The 21,638-nt window shown below is 46.5% G+C and overlaps 1 protein-coding gene and 1 non-coding gene across 2 annotated transcripts in view; one reads left to right on the top strand and one right to left on the bottom strand.

The window, feature by feature from the left end:
* Nucleotides 1–20,533, top strand: part of WDR48 (WD repeat domain 48) — a 47,791-nt gene extending 27,258 nt beyond the window's left edge. Inside the window, exons 10-19 of the mRNA XM_060247991.1 lie at nucleotides 1,723–1,825; nucleotides 1,976–2,073; nucleotides 2,704–2,811; nucleotides 8,155–8,251; nucleotides 10,840–10,935; nucleotides 12,075–12,180; nucleotides 14,239–14,326; nucleotides 16,176–16,252; nucleotides 16,373–16,565; nucleotides 18,207–20,533. Of these exons, the coding sequence (XP_060103974.1) occupies nucleotides 1,723–1,825; nucleotides 1,976–2,073; nucleotides 2,704–2,811; nucleotides 8,155–8,251; nucleotides 10,840–10,935; nucleotides 12,075–12,180; nucleotides 14,239–14,326; nucleotides 16,176–16,252; nucleotides 16,373–16,565; nucleotides 18,207–18,302 (1,062 nt within the window). The 3' untranslated portion in view covers nucleotides 18,303–20,533. The remainder of the gene's footprint in view (nucleotides 1–1,722; nucleotides 1,826–1,975; nucleotides 2,074–2,703; nucleotides 2,812–8,154; nucleotides 8,252–10,839; nucleotides 10,936–12,074; nucleotides 12,181–14,238; nucleotides 14,327–16,175; nucleotides 16,253–16,372; nucleotides 16,566–18,206) is intronic.
* TRNAT-GGU (transfer RNA threonine (anticodon GGU)) lies at nucleotides 152–223 on the bottom strand. Its single transcript has one exon. It is a non-coding gene; the product is annotated as a tRNA-Thr (tRNA).
* Nucleotides 20,534–21,638: the final 1,105 nt, after the last annotated feature.

Below are 21,638 nucleotides of genomic sequence, written 5' to 3'. Positions count from 1 at the left end.
GCCGCTCTTCAAAGACGGACATACGAAGCTGCCTTCTACTGAATCGAACCCTCCGTCCATCAAAGTCAGTATTGTCTACTCAGACTGGCAGCGGCTCTCCAGGGTCTCAAGCTGAGGTTTTTCACGCCTATTCGCCTGGACCCTTTTTAGTTGGAGATGCCAGGGATTGAACCTGGGACCTTCTGCTTACCAAGCAGATGCTCTACCACTGAGCCACAGCCCCATTCATGGCTCTCCAGGGTCTCAAGCTAAGGTTTTTTTTACCTATTCACTTGGACCCTTTTTAGTTGGAGATGCCAAAGATTGAACCTGGGACCTTCTGCTTACCAAGCAGATGCTCTACCACTTGAGCCACTGTCCCTCCCCTAAAGATGCTGCGATGTCCTGAGATGGGCCATGATGTGATACCCTTTTTCTTTCCTTCTCTGCCTCAGAACTTAGTTGTCTACCTTTACCAGTACAGGGTCCTAAGCCCTAGCAAAGCTCATCCTGTGCTGTTCAAGAAGCTTTGTAATTATGATTGCTATAGCTACCTGTACCGGCATACATTGGGAAGGGAGAGAATGACCTTTGGGCATGGCTGCGTTGGAGGAAGAAGCGAAACAGTGCAGCTGTCTTGATTGAAATACTTGAATCGAGTATCACTGTGCACTGCCCCTTTCCAGAACTGTCCTCTGCACTGGTTGTTCAGTAAGCGATGATACCAGTTCTATATATATAGTTTTTCCTCCCTTGTGTCTCCTTTCTTTCTGTATTATATCTGTGAACCATCATAGGAAAAGCCTGTCAATTCTCCTTTTTGCGAAGGGTGTAGGAATTCTTAAGCCCAGCGTGGTGTAGTGGTTACAAGTGTTGGACTAGTGTCTGGGAAACCCAGGTTCGAATCCCCACTCTGCCATGGAAGCTCACTGCGGGGCCTATCACACACTTTCAGCCTGACCTGCCTCACAGGGTTCTTGTGAGGATAAAATGAAGGAGGAGAATTTTTTTATACCCTGCGCTTCACTACCCTAAGGAGTCTCAGAGCAGCTTACAGTCACCTTCCCTTCCTTTTGTGGCAGGTGGGGCTGAGAGTTCGGAGAGAACTGTGACTGGCTCAAAGTCACCCAGCTGGCTTCATGTGTAGGAGGAGTGGGGAATCAAACCCAGTTCTCCAGATTAGAATCTGTCACTCTTAACCACTGCACCAAAGCTGGCTCTTGGGAAAGAAGAATGATGTTATGCCACTTTGGGTCTTCATTGCAGGAAAGGCAGGGTACAAATGAACAAAATAAACACTACCTCATAAAATTATGATAAAATTTAATTCATATTATTTCTATTAACATATTTATTAAAATATTTATACCTTGCCAGTTTGGTGTAGTGGTTAAGTGTGTGGACTCTTATCTGGGAGAACCGGGTTTGATTCCCCACTCCTCCATTTGCATCTGCTTGTATGGCTTTGGGTCAGCCATAGCTCTGGCAGAGGTTGTCCTTGAAAGGGCAGCTGCTGTCCTTGAAAGGGCACCTCACAGGGTGTCTGTTGTGGGGGAGGAAGGTAAAGGAGATTGTGAGCTGCTCTGAGACTCTTTGGAGTGGAGGGCGGAATATAAATCCAATATCATCATCGTATTATTATTATTATTATGTTTCACAGTACCTTACAATAACAGTTAAAACACTTTCAATTAAAAATGGAAAACAAAATAACCCCGTTCATGTCATTTTCCTTCCTCTCAGACTTTGAAGGGAATCCACAACTTTAGGGCTTCGGGGGACTACGACAACGACTGCACTAATCCAATTACCCCCCTTTGCACACAGCCTGACCAAGTTATTAAAGGTAAAAATAGTATCGGAGCATGTTAACTTCAATACAGACAAATAATGCAAGAGCTAAGTTCAGTCTCCGTACAGTCTTTGACGTACGAGCGGCATGTTCTACCTACAGCGGAAAGCTCTGACTCTTTTTATTCTCTGCCCTTCTTACTAGGGGGTGCTAGTATTATCCAGTGCCACATTCTCAACGACAAGAGACACATATTAACCAAAGATACAAATAACAACGTGGCATACTGGGATGTGTTAAAGGTGAGTGGGGTGATGGATCCGCTGTTGGATTGTGTGTACTCTGGGCTTGCTGCCTTGCACGGCAGCTGAACATAGTGACCAAAGATGCCGTCAAGTTGTAGCCAACTTTTGTCGACCTCGTAGGGTTTTTTAAGGCAAGAGACATTCAGAGGTGGTTTGCCATTGGCTGCTTCTTCAAGGCAAGAGACCATCGGAGATGATTTGCTACTGCCTGGCTCTGCGTAGTGACCCTGGACTTCCTGGGTGTGCTCCCATCCAAGTACTAGCCAGGACCGACCCTACTTAGCTTCTGAGATGTTGTGAGATCAGGCTGCCTGCTTCTTCAAGTCGGAAGAAGTGAGCAGCGACCCCCCAAAAGCTCATTCCCTGCCAGAAATTTTGTTAGCCCTTAAGATGCTCCCGGACTGTGGCTCTTTTCTCTCACCTATCAAGAAGCTCATGACTAGTCCAAGGAGGAGGTGCCAGGTTGGGGAGGCATCTTCCTTTCTGTCAGTGCACATTTTAAGCCGCCTCTCTGGAGGAGCATTGGAGCGACAGCCGGCACCAGAGCACCCCAAATTAAGCGCAACGTCTGTTTATGGCATTTCTGTACAGAAATAACAGCTGCGTATTTGCCGTTATCATACACAGGCGTGCAAAGTAGAAGACCTTGGGAAAGTGGACTTCGAAGAAGAGATTAAGAAAAGGTTCAAAATGGTGTACGTGCCAAACTGGTTTTCTGTAGACCTAAAAACTGGGGTAAGGCATTCCTTGAATTATGTGTTACAATTGATGGTTCCGGGTAGTTCACTCTCCCTCATTGGAGGGAAAGCACTTTAGCAGTTTGATCCTGAGGGTGAGACCGCCAAATGAAACACATCTGAAAACAAAATCCCAACTCCTACAACAATGGCTCCAGTGCCATATTTACAGAATTGAAAAGGATATTATGAATATTTATTTCAGTGCCTTTAATCCCTTCTTCCTTCTTAAGGAGCTGAGAGCAGTATACATGCCGCTTCCCTCCTCCATTTTTGCCTTCCCGCAACCCTGTGAGGTAGGGCATAGATTAGACTGAGAGAGCGACTGGCCCAAGATCACCTGTTAAGTTCCATGGCAAGTGGAGTGTTGTATCTGGGTCCCCCAGTCTTAGTTTTAGGAGAGACAGCTGTGTTGGTGAACACCTTAAAGACCAACTAGTCTTGTTTTGCTATGGGGCTCGAATCCAGCTGCTCCCCGGTCCTAGTCTGCAGGCTCTGTAATGGCCCCTCCATTAATTCCCTTGAGGTTATCTCTTGACACTCACACCTTTTTCTTCAACTAAAAACCTCCTAAGGACATTTTCAACTAAACCATATGTATAACCAACATCTTAGCTGCTGCACCAGTACAAAATAGCCATTGCACTTGTTTCCCCTGCATTTGGGGATCTGTCACTCCCTTTGTTTTAATTCTGGTCATGCTATTGGGGAAATGTGGAATGCAGGAACCCTTTCATGCACTCCCTTTTCCATTGTGTTCCTATGGGGAGGGAGAGAAGTTGGTTTCCCAAACGCTTAAAGAGGTGTACCGAAACACCTTATTTATTTAACTTCAGTCCCAATTATATATTCGTTCAAGCCTATAAGAATCATGCATTAATCCTAATTTGATACCTAAACATTATGCACAGTAATTTTATAAACGGCATCCTTGGATGCTCTCGTCAAGACCCAGAGAAATGGGTTATTGGCAAGAACAGCCAAGAACAAGAATACATTCATACATTAAGTACCTTTTTGCATCCGTAGGAACCAATGTAACTGCCAAATCTGTGGCGAGCATCTGACATATAGTGACATACCAAAGCTCAACCCTTTATCTTTTGGAGTCATGTGACTGGGAAAGTTATGTTAAGCCAAGTTGACTCAAAGAGTGAAGGTTAACTAAAAGAGTCTCAGGAAGGTGGGCTCTGTTTAGAATTTGATAGAATGTAAACATCACTCTGGACTTCTTACCACGCTATGGCAATCTAGGGTCCCTTTGGAACACCTAATACTGATCAGCCAGTTATACTGCTACCATCGAAATTTTAACTGTTGCAGGAATTATTGCACTAGCACCTATTGATGTTGATGTTTTAATAATTGTTTTTCATGTTTTATAGATGTTTTATCTTGTTCGGTCATTGTTTGACCCCAACCTGTGAGCTGCCCTGAGCCTGCCTTTGGTGGGGAGGGCAGAATATAAATAAAATAAATAAATTCCAAAATGTTACAGTCATGTGAGGCTAAAGAACGGCATTATTGGTACCAGCAGGAAGGCCACATACCCAATGTGATGTGAAGCATCCTAAAACCTTCTGGGAAACAGAACCAAAGTGTTAACTATAGGGGCAAAGTACTATAGAAATTGAAATAGCATAGGGTTATCATGGGCAGACAATTGAGACTCAATCCAGCCCTAATTCCACAACACATGCCCCAGTTCTTTTTGATCCTGCCTTTTAAAAAAACAACACAGCACCGGGGGCTGAAACAATGTAGGGCAGTGGATCTCCTTGTCAAAAGAGAATTGCTGCTTTGCATAGATCTCTCTTCAGTTTTCTGTGCCATCTACAACTCTAGACATGTAGGAGAGTTAAAATTTATCCACGCCTTCCCTCTGACTGTTTAGATAATCTTCCTGCCTTTTCCCCGGTAGCTTTACTTACACTTTTTTTGATTAGCACAGCTCACAGCTGATACTGGTATCTAAACTGGCAAACTACAGTTCATGCTTGACCAAGCCAGAACTGGAGTCCCTGTTTGAAGGCAAAACACACACTTTAGCCTGCTGGTTCACATAGCACAGCAGACTATAGTTTGTGCTAAAGAGACTTGACAGTAAAGTTGCCGGCAAGTGTCTGAAATCAAGCCTCATTCTTTTCATTTGACCAGATAAATCAGAACTTGAAGATGTTCTGGTGGTAATGTACGTCTTAAACCAAAGACACTCTTTCTTATGGCTGGGAATCTGTTAAAGCAGAGTGCTGACAAATACCTAACTTCAAACTTCAAACCCCTTCCAACCCTCCCAGCAATTAACACGGAACAATAGTCACATTCAACAGCCAGTTTCCTTATCACTACCCTTCCAGGAAGCCCCACCAAACAATGGGCACATCCACAAACCAATTGCCCTTTCATCACACCCCCTCCAGCCTACAAATAGCAGCTCTCCAGCAGCCCTGGCCCCACTCAATGCACAGCAGTCTAGAAGGTCTGAGCGCCTGCTCCGGCTGCAACGCCACTGAGGATGTTCTCCGCAGCTGAGAACGAAATGCCTGGAAGGAAAACTTTCTCCAGTAGAACACAGCACTTGATCCCGAAAGATTCTACAAACCCTAATAAATACCTAACTGTTCTGGAAACATAACAGCTATACAGAGATCTTTGCTGTAGACGAAGGGTGGCCACATGTGGCTATTTTACATACATACGTTTATGAAGTCTTATGAGATGGCAGTCAAGGCTGCAAAGAAAGAATACTTTGCAACCAGGATTGCATCTGCAAACTCGCGCCCAGCACAATTATTTAGAATAATCGGGGATCTTATAACGTTGCCTCAAGGCAAACCAAACGTTAGAGAATTGGAAATAGGCTGTGAGGCATTTGCGAGATATTTTGCAGATAAAATCTCGTTGCTCCGCCAAGACCTGCCTACCACCTTGGATACAGTGAGTGAAATTGAGGTTCCGTGCCTGTCTTCAGGTTTAGTGCTGGACCACTTCGACCCGCTCAGCCTGGAGGAAGTCGACAGAATCCTCTCTGCTGCTCGCCCGACAACATGTGATCTGGACCCTTGCCCCTCCTGGCTGATTAAATCTTGCCAGGGGGAGCTTAGATGTCCTTTACGGGACATCATAAACAGGTCCCTCTTAGAGGGGCAATTTCCAACACCCCTAAAAGAGGCCTTGGTCCGCCCTCTCCTGAAAAAAGCTACAGCAGACCCGGCCGAATTGGCGAACTATCGACCGGTGTCTAATTTACCGTTTCTAGGTAAAATTATTGAGAGGGCTGTGGCGTTGCAGCTTCAGAGGTTTCTGGATGACGCTTCTGTCCTGGACCCATGTCAGTCGGGCTTCCGGCCGGGCCATGGGACGGAGACGGTGCTGGTCGCCTTGGTGGATGACCTCCAACGGCAACTGGACCGAGGCGGCGTTGCGGTGCTGATGTTGTTAGATCTGTCGGCTGCATTCGATACAGTCGACCATCGGCTACTGACGCGCCGCCTCGCCGACATTGGGGTTGAGGGGTCGGCCTTGCAATGGCTTTCCTCCTTTCTCCTAGGTCAGGGACAGAGGGTGGCTATTGGGGGGGAACGGTCCCGGAGGCGCACACTGGATTGCGGGGTGCCTCAGGGAGCAGTTCTCTCCCCGATGTTGTTCAACATCTATATGCGCCCCCTCGCCCAGATTGCCCGGCGGTTTGGGCTGGGTTGCCATCAATATGCAGATGACACCTAGCTCTATCTACTAATGGACGGCTGGCCCGACTCCGCACCAGGGAATCTCGACCGGGCTTTACAGGCTGTTGCGACATGGCTCAGGCTGAGTGGGCTGAAACTGAACCCAGCGAAGACAGAGGTCCTTTGCGTGGGTCGCGGCGCTCTGGGAAGGGAAATAGCTCTCCCGGCCTTCGATGGTGCGCTATTGAAAGCAGCGCGCCAGGTAAAGAGCCTGGGTGTTTTACTGGAGCCTTCACTATCAATGGAGGCCCAGATAGCAGCCACTGCCAAGTCAGCATTCTTCCATCTGAAGCGGGCAAGGCAGTTGGCCCCTTTCCTCGAGCGCCGGGACCTCGCAACAGTGATCCACGCAACGGTCACCTCAAGACTAGACTACTGTAATGCCCTCTACTTGGGGCTACCTCTGTGCCGGACTCGGAGACTGCAGCTAGTGCAGAACGCGGCAGCCAGGCTGTTACTGGGACTCCCAAAACGGGAGCATATACAGCCGGGGCTGCGTGAACTGCACTGGCTGCCGATTGTATACCGAGTCCAGTACAAAGTGTTGGTCGTTACCTTTAAAGCCTTATATGGCCGAGGACCTGCCTACCTGAGGGACCGTCTTTCCCCATACGAACCCCAGAGAGCACTGAGGTCAGTCGGGAAAAATCTAATGACCATCCCCGGGCCGAAGGAGATAAAATATCAGAGCACCAGAGCACGGGCATTCTCGATTGCGGCTCCTACTCTGTGGAACCGACTCCCCGAGGAGGTGCGGGCCCTGCGGAACCTTGAGCAGTTCCGCAGGGCCTGCAAGACCGTCCTTTTCAAATTTGCACACCCGGACTGTTAGGAAGATCAGAAATTAAGGAGCCGCCAACGCGGTTGAAGAACTATACCGCAGAATAACTGTATTTATTGAACTGGTTCTTAATGTTATTAAGTTTATTGTTGATGTTTTATATTGTTAAATTTAAAGGTTTTATCATTATTATTGTATGTTTTTATAAAATGTTGTTAGCCGCCCTGAGCCTGCTGAGGTGGGGAGGGCGGGATAGAAATAAAATTTATTATTATTATTATTATTACATTGTGTGGCTCTCAAAGCCCTCGCTGCCTTGCTGGCTGGCTCAGAGAGGGCATTTACCTCTTTAAATCACTTCTCCAAGTCAAGCCAGCCAGCAGCTTGGAAAATGCATTTAAAATTACTTTCTTTCCACCTCTGCCCTCCCCCAGCTATTTTCCTTCCTTCCTTCCTTCCTTCCTTCCTTCCTTCCTTCCTTCCTTCCTTCCTTCCTTCCTTCCTTCCTTCCTTCCTTCCTTCCTTCCCTCCTTCCCTCCTTCATTCCCTCCCTCCCTCCCTCCCCTGAAGTTCATGTCTTGCGGCTCTCAGGCATCTGATGTTTATTCAATGTAACTCTAATGTTAAGCAAGTTTGGCCACCCCTGTTGTAGACCTTGAAAGCTATCTTGCAGGTATTGAATGCATAATGAAATGATGGGTGCTGTCCTCATCATCTAAGCCTTGTGTCCTTTGTCGGAGTTTTGTGGAGCTGGAAGCAAAGAGAGATGTTCAGGTTCAGCTCCGGATGTAATCTTCACACTGCGTTCCTCTCAACCATCTTCTTTCGACAGATGTTGACAATTACTTTAGATGAGAGCGACTGCTTTGCAGCCTGGGTCTCAGCGAAGGACGCCGGGTTTAGCAGTCCAGATGGATCAGATCCGAAATGTGAGTGTTCGTTGGTATCTTCATAAAAACAGCAAAAACCTTCTTGCTTAGATTAATAAAATTACGGAAGGTGGAGACGTTACACGCTTCTTTGCTAGTTCTTTCGGGTGCTTAAGATGACAGTTCTCCATTAAAGTTCATCCCCAACCAACAGTTTTGTTCAGGAGTGTCACTCTTGCGGGACACAAAATTGCCTAGCAACTGAACTTGGTCCAGACCTTTCACAAACTACATTTCGGAGGATACAGGAGGCTGCCTTATACTGAGTCAGATTCTTGGCCCACCAAGGTATTATCTACTCAGACTGACAGTGGCTCTTCAGGCTCACATCCTCTGCTGCCTGGTCCTTTAACCGGAGATGCCAGGGATCGAACTGGCCACCTTCTGCATGCCAAGCGGATGCTCTGCCACTGAGCCACGGCCTCTCCCCAGGTGGAGTAGCATAAACTATACGAGGTGATCATTCCGTTGCAAATTGTCTGAATCCTGTAGATACAGAAGCTGCTGTTTGCGGCCTCAGGACTTCAGTTTTCAGTGAGTAGTTTTCACAAAGCCCCCTCCTGAAATAAATTTTTTGAGGTCTAAATCTAAAATAAGAGCAAAGACTGGGATCCAAAGGTCACGTGAGGAGGGTGTATGTTATTTTGTATTATTTATTTGTTCATTGTTGCTGTTACGTTGAATATCCCATTTGCTGATGAACTGAAGAGCCCTTTTCATAATTATAATCTGCTCAGCCCTACCACAACAGTCTGTTTGACTAGGAATCTTCGCTGTTAGAGCCAACAATTTTTTTTATCATATATTGCATTTGCTTTCTAGATCAAGATGGTAGCAGTTTTAGTCTGTAACAGTAGAAAAGAACAGGAGTTCAGTAGCACCTTAAAGACTAACAAAATTCATGGTGGGGTACGAGCTTTTGTAAGTCACTGTTCACTTCTTCGGATATAGCTAGAATGTGAGTCCATCTATCCTATATATTAAAGTGGAGTGATTTCAGATGCTGAATAACATTAGTAAGCAAATGGCAATAACGGTCATGACTGGATTAGGTATGATATTTATTTATTTATTTATTTTTCATATTTATATCCCGCCCTCCCTGCCGAAGCAGGCTCAGGGCGGCTAACATCATATGTCAACAATAAAACAGTAAAAACAACCACAATCACGAGTCCATTAAGAGTTAAAACAGGTTACAATTTAAAATTATTCGTGCAATTTTAAAACAACAGTTTGGTGCTAGCATCATGCCATTCTTCAGTGATGTTGGGCATCTACACATTTTGGTTGAAGGCCATTCGAAATAGCGTTGTTTTGCAGGCCTTGCGGAACTGGGCAAGGCCCCGCAAGGCTCTAACATCATCTGGGAGTTGGTTCCACCAGTGGGGGGCCGCAATGGAGAAGGCTCTTTCTCTAGTAGCCTTCAATTTTGCCTCCCTCGGCCCGGGGATTACTAATAGATTGTGCGATCCGGATCTAAGTACCCTCTGGGGAATATATGGGGAGATACAGTCCCTAAGGTAGGCAGATCCTCAGCCATATAGGGCTTTAAAGGTGATAACCAGCACCTTGTAGTGAATCCAGAATACTATCGGCAGCCAGTGCAGTCCCCGCAGCCCCGGCTGTATATGGTCCCGACTAGGGAGGCCCAGTAACAGCCTGGCCGCTGCATTCTGCACCAGCTGCAGTTTCCGAATTCGAGACATGGGCAGCCCCAGGTAGAGGGCATTACAGTAGTCTAGTCTCGACTGTTGCATGAATCACTGTTGCTAAATTGCCGTGCTCTAGGAAGGGGACCAACTGTCGTGCCCACCTAAGATGGAAAAAGGCGGATCTCGCAGTGGCTGCTATCTGGGCCTCCATGGCCAATGTGGGCTCCAGTAGCACCCCCAAGCTCTTGACTTTGGGCAGAGGGTAGAAGGTATGGAGAAATCAGCATTGGTAATGAGACAAGAAACCTTGATTCTTGTCTGTCGATGAAGTCCAGGTGGATGCATCGTCTTGAGCTTCATTATCAGTTGCAATTTGCTGTTTTCATTTGCCTCCTAACACCATTCAGCATCTGAAATCACTCCACTTTCCGATATTTAGGACAGATGGACTTAAAATCTGTCTGTGTCTGAAAAAGTGAGCAGTGACTCATGCAACCTCACACTCCACCCCAAATTTTGTTTGTCTTTTAAGGTGCTCCTGGACTCTTGCTGCTTTCTGTTCTCTTGCTGAATGCCTAAATTGCAGGTCTTACCCCATCTCGAAGTAGCCTTGAGTCCCAGTGAGAAAGGCAGACTATAAATGAAGCTTAGTAACCATCCGGTGGTGCTGGCTATCTGTTTCCTTTGAACAATAGACACCCCTCCCCCAGTGCCATGTTGAAAGTCTTGTTGGTTTCAAAAGGCGTTAGCCATTGCGAGAGAGGGAGGGAGCTGTGGTTTGAGAAGCACAAATTCAAAGCGTCTTGAATTCTCTGCACCATTCTTTGGACCCGCGCTTTGGACTAACAGTAATGGTTTCCTGAAAAAAAGAAAATTCTTCCAACATGCTGCATGAATGTAAGCATCATTGTTTTGTTTTGTGTCTCTCTCCAGTGAACCTCGGAGGGCTTTTGCTGCAGGCGCTCTTAGAATATTGGCCCAGAACACACATCAATCCAATGGACGAAGAAGAGAACGAAATGAACCACGGTGAGCTTTGTTCTGGACAGCATGGAAATGTTAGACCTCTTTGATGTAGCTTTGGCCAGTACAGCCCTAGAGCAAAAACTTCCCATGTATACAGTAAGCCTTGGTATATATGCACCGAAGATAATCTGCATCAGGGTGCCGTGGTGCCCGCTGACATTATTTCTGGTGCCCCCAAGTGTTTTTAGAAAGTAAGTGGTTCCAGGTGAGGCTTTCACCAACAATGGCTGCCATCTTTCTCTGAATAGGTTCTAAATGCCATTTAAATTGTGTGTGTGTGTGTCTCTGTGTGAAATGACATGTTGTGACCCAGCCTGAGCCCACTTGTGGGGAAGGCGGGGATATAGATAAATAAACACATCTGATTGGCCACAGAAGATGTGATTGGCTGTTGAGATTTTTGAAACCAGGGATGGCCAAACTGCAACACGGAAGCCCTCACCACCCCGTCAGCCGGCTTGGAGAAGGCATTACTCTCTTTAAATCGCTTCTCCAAACCAATCCAGCCGGCAGTTTGGAGAACGCATTTAAAATTGCTTTCTTTCCCCCCTCCCCATTAGCTGCCAAACCTCTGCCTGCTGCCAAACCTCTGACGTTCATGTCTTACGTCCCTCAAACATCTGACATTTATTCTATGTGGCTCTTAGGTTAATCAAGTTTGGCCACCCCTGTTTTAAATGTTGCTTTGGCAGCAGCTGCCACCACAATACAGTGTTCTTCACTGTGTGGCTGGAGGTAAGCTGTGGCAGCCATTTTGTGGCTGCCTTCGCCTCCTGCGGCAGTTATTCAGGCAACTATTTTGTCGTTGGCATCGCCACTGCCGGGAACAGCCATTTTGTAGTTGTGCCTGCTGCACTGTGTCAGAATCCCAAAGATGCCCCCACGCTCAAAAAGGTTGGCGAGTGGGGATCTTAGTCTACATGGAACAGTTCCTGATCTGCCAAGTCATCCGTGATTAGATGCATGGTAGGCAGATGTTACTGTTTGCTGGTCTTTGATATTATTAAAAGTAAATTCAGTTTAAACCACTTGCTGTGCTGAGAACAGGACCAAACTTCTTTGAATGCAACTACTCGGCGCCTATCGTCTGAGGTCTTAATATTGTGTTTCATTTCCCTCTTCTCCCCCCTCCCCCCAAAAAGTGAATGGCGAGCAGGAGAACAGAGTGCAGAAAGGAAACGGATACTTCCAAGTGCCACCACACACCCCTGTGATCTTTGGTGAAGCTGGAGGACGCACTTTGTTCAGGTACGGCAGTCCCCAGAAGGGAATGTCGAGCGGGGCTTAGGGGTACACCAAGTCCCAGTGGATATTGTAGGTATTAAGCATCAAGGCATTTGCATCTTGTGCAGCAGCTCATCGAACTTTGAAGCTGCCTTATACTGAGTCAGGTCATTGCTCCATCGAGACCAAAATTGCCTACTCGGACTGGCAGAGTCTCAGGCGGGGGTCGTTCACATCACTTTCTGCCAGATCCTTTAACTGGAGGTGCTGAGGATTGAACTTGGCACCTTCTGCGTGCCAAGCAGATATTCTACCACTGAGCCTCTGCTCCCTCTCCCCCCCCCACCCCCAGTGCAAGACTGAGCTGTGAACGGGGAGATTCTTGGTGCCAAGCTTGTTTCTGTGATGAGTTCCCTTGATGGCCTTAGTCTCCCTATATTATGTTGTTGAAGGCTTTCATGGCCAGAGTTCGTATTGTTGTAGATTTTCCGGCCTGTATGGCTATGGCATTGGCATAGTAGTACCTGACGTTTCGTCAGCAGCTGTGACCGGCATCCTCAGAGGTAGAACACAGAAAGATAAGAGTTCCCTCTGTGTCAAAATGAGAGGAATGAAAACAAAAAGGGTCGGAATTTATATCTGCTCAGGAAGGTAGGGTAGGGCTAAGTCATTATCGTGTAGGAATTGTAGCACTCTCAAAAGCTGTTTCATGATAGCATTTAAACATATGAATTGAATGGCGCACCATCGCTCTCCCGTCACTGGTGTATCCTGTGAAAGGGGCAAAGTAGAATCCTTTCACCAACTGCATAACAGCTCATATAAGATTTTTGGAGACTTCATTAAGACACTGTTGTGGCTGACATCTCAGTCACCCTTCTCATCCAGCAGAGAAAGGCAGTTGGGGGCTCAGGAGTTAGCCTGCTGCTATCAGGAGCACTGCCACAGGAAGTGACGGTGGCAAGCATAGACAGCTTCAAGAGGGGATCGGAGAAATATATGGAGCAGAGGTTCATCAGGTGGAACACTGTCTGGGGCAGTGATGTTCTGTATTCTTGGTGCAATGGGAGGGCTTCTGGAGTTCTGACTTCCTTACGGCACCTGGGTTGTGGCCACTGGACTGATCCAACATGGCTTCTCATGTTCTTAAGAGATGTTCCACCTCCACATAAATTACTGCTTCCTGACAGGAAAGCAGGGCTTTTGAAGCTCTGGAGTTAAAAGATTTCCGCCCCCCCTCACCTTTCTTTTTACCTAAGAGCCACTCTAAATGTTTCTGGTCCCTGTGTATAGAGAGAAGGCCTTGCAGCTTTCCCTTTCTGACCACATAATGGAAGGGCCTGAAGAATTCTCACCTCACAACCGCATTAATGGGGCTGTGCAGTGCACAGTGATATCTGCAGAGTCCCCTGGTTTGTTCTTTTGCCCTGCAAGGATGTGTGTGTATTTTTCCCCTTTGTGCATTGTTGCTTGATCTCTATGCCCTGTTTTTGGCCCTCCAAAGGAACTAATTGGCCACTGTATGAGGCAGGATGCTGGACTGGGTGGACTGTTGGTCTGATCCAGCAGGGCTCTTCTGATGTTCTTGTGACCTTAAATTAGTGCCCTTTTGGGCAAGTTACCAGTGTCAATTTTTATAAATACTAGGAAGCTGGAGTTATCGATGGGACCCTTCTGCTGGTTCTAGACTTTTAAAGTTCTGCCCATAGGATATAAAGGAAATCCATGGCAAAGACCCCTTTTTGCTTTCTTTCTTTAACTTGGTATCCACTCAGTGCTGGTAGTAAGATGGCCGGTAGGCTTGGTCTAGCTTTTGACTGTGTGTCTTGTAAATGAGCTTGGACATGTCTTTGTTTCAAGTTGACTCCAGAGTACTACCAGACATGCAGCACTAGATGGGAGTGCAGAGTGCATTCTGAGATACCTTAAACGCAGTCTCTAAGGCTAGCAGAATGTGATGCCTCACTGCTTCCTGTCCTTTTCTACCCTGTTTGCATATATTAATTCCTTGCCATAATGAGTTCAGTAACACACGGACATTTCCTGCAACCTCCCTTACGGAAATAATTCCTTTCTCCTCAGGTTATTATGTCGGGACTCTGGCGGTGAAACTGAATCCATGCTCCTTAATGAAACTGTGCCACAATGGGTAATTGATATCACTGTGGATGTAAGTGTCTTACTGTGCTTTGAAAAGAAAGAAAGTCGGAAGTTTTTCCTGTTTTAAAAAATATATTAATTGCAACAGACTATAAATGTGTGTTCGTTTGTGTATCAGAGACCTCTGTACTAAAGTGGCATTTGAAATATCGTAAACTTAAAGCATAAAAGAACCCCACAGCATTTTTCATTGCCCATACTTGCTTGTCCAAATAATGCTTTCCTTTTTATACACTGGATATGTGGTGCTTGTTATTTCTGTACAGCAGGGGTAGCCAACGGTAGCTCTGCAGATGTTTTTTGCCTACAACTCCCATCAGCCCCAGCCAATGGGAGGGGCTGATGGGAGTTGTAGGCAAAAAACATCTGGAGAGCTACCATTGGCCACCCCTGCTGTACAGGAAAGCAAACTTTAAATAAGGTAAATACCGCAGTCGTGGCGGGGGGAGGGGGGAGAATTGTCTGGGAAAATTTAAATGGCTGGCAGTCATCTAACTCATCCATTTTACTCCCCCCCCCTTCTTTGAAGCAAAACCAATTAGTGAAATGACTGCCAGCCTTTTAAACCTAAAATTGGGGCACGTCTACCCATCAGCTGTTAGGTTTAAATGGCTGTGAATCTTTAAACTTATCTATTTTGCTCCCCACCCACTTCTTCAAAGTGGAGAAAGTGAAACAGACATGTTAATGACTGTCAGCCATTTAACCTTTCCTGAGTGATTCCCCCTCGGAGCTGCAGCCAGGAGAAAGGGGGAACTGAACTTGCCAGTTGGGGGCCTTTGAGCTTGGTTTGGGGGCTGTCCTGAACTGAACTGGGTTTTTTAGGTTTGTGCCCATCCCTATTAAATACCATATAGCAGCTAACATATATGTTTTTGAGATCCAGCATGCTTTAATGGTTAGAGCAGGAGTGGCCAAACTTGCTTAACGTAAGAGCCACATAGAATAAACATCAGATGTTTGAGAGCTGCAAGACATGAACATCAGGTGGTTGAGAGCCGGGAAGGAAGGAAGGAAGGAAGGAAGGAAGGAAGGAAGGAAGGAAGGAAGGAAGGAAGGAAGGAAGGAAGGAAGGAAGGAAGGAAGGAAGGAAGGAAAACAGATGGGGAAGGAAGGAGGAAGAGAGAGGTTGAAAGAAAACAACTTTAACTTTAAATGCATTCTCCAAGATGGCTGACAGGGCAGTGGGGGCTTTGAGAGCCACGAAATATGTATGGAAGAGCCACATGTGGCTCCTGAGCCACAGTTTGGCCAACCCTGGGTTAGAGCGTTGGGCTGTTTTCGGAGACCCAGGTTTGAATCCCCACTTCTGCCATGGAAGTTCAGTAGTTGACCTTGGACCAGTTACACATTCTCATCTTATCCTCCCTCACAAGGTTGTTATGAGGATGAAACGGAGGGGAGGAGAACAGTGTGCACTGCTTTGAGTCCCCATTTGGGAGAAAGACAGGGAGCAAATAATACAAATCATATTGGAATCTAATAGTGTCTTAAAGTGCTAAGGTAGATTCCCAGACAGATGGACTTCCAGGAGTAACTATAGTGCAGTACTAAGGCCCGTGCTGGACCAGTGAAGCTGCCTGAGAAATCTGAGGAGAACTTGGAACAGCCTTAGGCGGCTCCAGTGTGTGCCCAGGGTGAGGGGGTGCTCTTTGCATTGTAAACCAGGTTTATGTGGATTGTGTTGCTTTGGCCTAAGCAGGGGCAACATTGCTGGGCTACAACCCAGCTGGAAGTCACCATCTAAAAAGTGTATGCTTCTTAAACTGCATATGCTCAAATAAGAGATTGTATTGCTTAAGGAGAGAAAGAAGATGTTTCGACTCTCATTTGGTGCTTTTTTCTTTTTTCTTTTGCAGAAAAATATGCCAAAATTCAATAAGATTCCCTTCTACCTCCAACCTCATTCATCCTCCGGGGCAAAAACATTGAAGAAGTAAGTGTATAACTGCTCCTTTTTTCTTAACTCCTCTTGGCTCTCAATCTCATGAAAAGATGAAGCAGGATTGCCCGAGCCTCTCAGCCGTCTCAGCGTGCCATCAATCTGTTTCTGCAGGGATCGGCTGTCAGCCAGCGACATGCTGCAAGTCAGGAAGGTGATGGAGCATGTCTATGAGAAAATCATAAACCTGGACAATGAGTCGCAGACCACCAGCTCTTCCAACAACGAGAAAGCCGGAGAGCAAGAGAAGGAGGAGGACGTTGCCGTTTTAGCAGAAGAGAAAATTGAACTCTTGTGCCAGGACCAGGTGACCTCATCGCTTCAGTCTTCCCCCCACCTTGCCCACATGTTGGGGTGAATTTCTCAGGACTTGTGCCCCTTGCCCAAGGAGTCCTGTCTTCCATACAGGAGAGAGAAGAGAAATAATCCGTGTGATTTAGGGAAATTGTGTTGTTTATTTATTGCTTTATACCCCATCTGTCTCTGCCAGTGGGACCCAAGGTGGTTTACATATTTCTTTCCTCCACTTTATCCTCACAATACAATCCTCACAATTGGGGAGGGACGGTGGCTCAGGGGTAGAGCATCTGCTTGGTAAGCAGAAGGTCCCAGGTTCAGTCCCCGGCATCTCCAACTAAAAAGGGTCCAGGCAAGTAGGCGTGAAAAACAGCTGGAGAGCCATGAATGGGGCTGTGGCTCAGTGGTAGAGCATCTGCTTGGTAAGCAGAAGGTCCCTGGTTCAATCCCCAGTATCTCCAACTATAAAGGGTCCAGGCAAATTGGTGTGAAAAACCTCAGCTTGAGACCCTGGAGAGCCATGAATGGGACTGTGGCTCATTGGTGCAGCATCTGCTTGGTAAGCAGAAGGTCCCAGGTTCAATCCCCGGCATCTCCAACTATAAAGGGTCCAGGCAAATTGGTGTGAAAAACCTCAGCTTGAGACCCTGGAGAGCCATGAATGGGACTGTGGCTCATTGGTGCAGCATCTGCTTGGTAAGCAGAAGGTCCCAGGTTCAATCCCCGGCATCTCCAACTAAAAAGGGTCCAGGCAAGGAGGTGTGAAAAACCTCCGCTTGAGACCCTGGAGAGCCGCTGCCAGTCTGAGTAGACAATATTGACTTTGATGGACCGAGGGTCTGATGCAGTATAAGGCAGCTGCGTATGTTCAATACAAACCTGTGAGGTAGGTTAGGCTGAGAGTGTGTGACTGCCCCAAGGTTGATTTGAACCTGGTTCTCCCAGACTCCAATCTAACGCTCTCACCACTACACCCTGTTGGCTCTCACTTGCAAAACAGGCCACAGGGAGGTGTGAATCGGCATGCAAGGTGAACCTCAGGGTTGGAACCCCGTCTTAGATAGCGGGGAAACGACAACCTTCTGGTGCGCATCCTCTTGCGATAAGCCTAGTATGGTGTGGTGGTTAAGTACATGGACTCTTATCTGGGAGAACCGGGTTTGATTCCCCACTCCTCCACTTGCACGTGCTGGAATGGCCTTGGGTCAGCCATAGCTCTAATAGAGAGCCAGTTTGGTGTAGTGGTTAAGCGCGCGGACTCTTATCTGGGAGAACCGGGTTTGATGCCCCACTCCTCCACTTGCACCTGCTGGAATGGCCTTGGGTCAGCCATAGCTCTAATAGAGAGCCAGTTTGGTGTAGTGGTTAAGTGCATGGACTCCTATCTGGGAGAACTGGGTTTGATTCCCCACTCCTCCACTTGCACCTGCTGGCATGGCCTTGGGTCAGCCAGAGCTCTGGCAGAGGTTGTCCTTGAAAGGGCAGCTGCTGTAAGAGCTCTCTGCCCCACCTACCTCACAGGGTGTCTGTGGTTGGAGGGAAGGTTGAGGAGATTGTGATCGCTCTGAGATTCAGAGTATAGGGCAGGATATAAATCCAATTTCTTCTTTTTCTTCCTTCCTAATTTTTTCTTTTTAATTTTCTGCTGCAGGTTTTGGATCCAAACATGGACCTTCGGACCGTCAAGCACTTCATATGGAAGAGCGGCGGCGACTTGACCCTCCACTACCGCCAGAAGTCCACGTGAGAGCTGAGCAAGGGGCCCAACCGGTGGCGAAACCTCCTCGACCTTCCCGTTCCGGTTCCAGCTGTAGCGCTCTAGAAGCCCACTGAAACCCCCCTAAGGTAGAGCTGACACTTCTAACTGCCTCAGTGCGGACAGAGTCTACGTTGAACTGAAGTGACTAATAAATCTGTAATATAGACGAAATCTCTATGACCTAAACTAAAAGTCCTGTCCTTATCAAGGTTCCAAGTGAGAGTGTCATGCGAAGTGGTTCGTGTTATGAGGTGTACAGAGACCAGGTGATGGATCCAGTGCAGAATGTTTGCTTCCGTGGGGCTGTTGACTTCCGTTTCTTATTTCCGGGATCCATACTTTTCGTCTGCTCAAGCTTGATGTGGGAAAAAAAAACAAAAACCCACACGCTTTCCCTCAGCCCTGCTGCTCATTTGTTCACAATGTAAAGCCACTGCATGCGCTGGAACCTCATCCATACATTCCATGTATCCCGAACATCCTTCTCATCGAAGCAAGTTTGACCCCCCCCCCCCTTCCTCTAGGTCTGTTGTACAGCGGAGCGGGGCAGCCTTCATCAGACAAGCTGAAGGTTTCACCGATGCCCTTTAGCCTTGTTGATACTGTGAGCTCGTAAGAAACCGTCTGGTATTCATAGTTTAACAAAGTAGTTGGTGTGGTAACAGGGTCAGTACAATGGTGCAGTGCATCATGATGGAATATTTCAACACCTTTCGCTAGATTTTTTTTTTTTAAGTAAATGTAGCTTTGGTATTGTCCTTTTTTCCCCCTCGAAGGTGATTTTGCTAGTCCCAGTTCCAAGTGGTTGTACTCCGTATTTCTGACAACTTGGCAACAATCTCTAGGAACTTTGCAGTAAATACTCGTAGTTGCGATAGCAAAACAATTTGCAGGTTTTTCTCCCCTCCCACTTTTTTTATTTGCGCTTTTTTGGGGGGGGGGGGTTATTTTTTGTCATTGTTTAGCTTTTCTTTTCCACTGTTTCTAAGACATTTTACAACTTTTTTTCATGCACTCAGTATAGAGAATTTAAGTTGTTTTGGAAGCTGGGGAAAGGGATATTTCAACCCTTGGGCAAGAAACCATCAATTGCAACAGGAAAACGAAAGGTTTGACTAGAACACAAGTAATTATCCTGATATGATAATTCTAGGAAATGGTCCTTTATCTGAAACAGAAGCACAAGTGCCTTTTGGGGGCAATATAGGAAAGGTATCCACCTACCCCCAAGGTTAGCATTCTTCCCTTTCTTATATAGCAGCACCTAGGATACAAGCGACAGTCTGAAGTACATCTTAATTCTTGTAGTTATGGGGCAAACTTGAAGGATAAAAAAGGCCCTGATTTCAAACGCTAGGTTTGCGAACAGGATGTGCCCTGTTATTTATGAAACTGAGCACTGGGTGGATGGGGTGGCGTGATTACTTGCCCGGACCTTTGCCCTGCCCTAGAAGTGCCAGCCTGAGAGGTAGTCCAGAAATGAAAGCCACCCTAACCCAAGAGAAAAACACATATCCAAAGGTTTATCGAAGATGGGATCATTTTTAATAGCAGATGCCTTTTAACCTTTTCTGCTTTATCATTTAAAGATGCTTTGTTGTTTTTTTCCTGAGAACCAGTTCTTCCCCCCCCCCCCCCAAACTGAGCAACTGCAGCCGCCTGCCCTCTTCACTTGTGTTTCCAGAGAATATTAACATCAGCTGCCATGTGGCAAAGACACAGCATGAATTTGCCCTCCATCGCTAACAGCGATGCTCAAAGTCTGGTATTGGAAGGGGGCTGGTATGCACCTATTCCACCTTGAACCTAATTCCACTTGCGAATCCTGTTTGTGTGTACAATGATCTCGTTTGCCACACTTATGCTATTCACACTTTCAACGAAGTCTGTGAATTCATTGGCTTAACCCAGCTGTACATTTTTCTCAGTTGTCTTTATTAATAGAGGGGGAGTGGAAGTTTGTGCTTTGTTCTTATACCAGTTCTGGTTTTCTTGCTCTCCTTACATATCCATTGAAAGTGATTCTCCCGCTTTTCCTCCCTTCCCCCCAGACCACCCCCCCTTTGGTTTTAAAAATCAGCCGAAGGTTCTAGACTTGTTTCTACAATCCCAGTTGTGTAGTTTCTGGAAAGGTTGACAAAGGATCTGTAATGCCAAAAGGATGAATACGTATTTCACAGTTGTATAGAATAATAATTAAAAAAAAACTCTTTAGCTAACATTTCTAGTTTGCCTCAGTCATTTCTCTGGTCTGAAATGTTGCTTCAGTCACAAAAGCATTCTTGACCACATCGCAGCTGCCTCTCGGACTGTAGAGTGGTGCAACTCTGGTTGTGAGGGGAAAAGATCTTTCCTAGGCCCCTGCTGCCATTCAGAACGTGGAATATTCCGGTTAAGCCCTGCGGTAGAAAAGTGGGACTGAAAACGCTAAGCGGGGGTATATATGTAGTGATTTCCTGCCATTTGGTTTAATGGTGCCATCCTCACATGCCTACAATGATGAAAGATTCGCTTGACATAAAAAGTAGGCCAACATGGGAACTACTCATAATACTGCTATGTTGCAGAACACAGAATCATTCTAATCTCCAACTGACTACCGAGTCTGTGGGGCCACTGCTGCCGAAACAGGGTGTTTTTTTTGTAAAATCTGCATAGCCAATCAGAAGCCTTGCTGGACACCACATTGGAGACCCCTGTCCTTAGACGTTTTCTAGCGCAGGATCAGCTGCCGGGGCATTGAGGCTAAAGCACTCCCTCTGATGTTGCTGCCTAGGAAAATGTTGTATTTGCATTGGATTCCTAAATGAATATTCTCTCAAAGCAGAGAAAGTATATAAGCTTCTGTATTGCTTAATGGTTTAATTCAAAGCCGCTGGGCTTTTCATAACAATGCGGTAACATTAATTTGTAGCCATTTCGCTCATCACTTTGGAATTTCCACTGAAATTAATGGGGCAATTCTACCATGTAGTTCGAAGTGAACCTTGGGCTATATGAAGATGATGACTGTAGATTTATACTCCACCCTTCTCTGAATCTCAGAGCAGCTTGCAATCCCCTTCCCCCCATAACAGATACCCAGTGGGGCTGAGAGAGCTCTCACAGCAGCTGCTCTTTCAAGGACAACTCCTGTGAGAGCTCTGGCTGACCCAAGACCATTCCAGCAGGTGCAAGTGGAGGAGTGGGGAATCAAACCCAGTTCTCCCAGATCAGAGTGCACGCACTGAACCACTACACCAAACTACCAGTATACACTTACAATCATCCCAACAGTGGGATGCCTGCAGTGTCTCAAAAGAGCACTGAGAAATAGTTACATGT

The sequence above is a fragment of the Heteronotia binoei genome, chromosome 10, assembly GCF_032191835.1.
Source record: "Heteronotia binoei isolate CCM8104 ecotype False Entrance Well chromosome 10, APGP_CSIRO_Hbin_v1, whole genome shotgun sequence".
NCBI lineage: Eukaryota > Metazoa > Chordata > Lepidosauria > Squamata > Gekkonidae > Heteronotia > Heteronotia binoei.
Note: the sequence above shows the minus strand (reverse complement) of the source record. Positions and strands in the feature narration are given on the sequence as shown.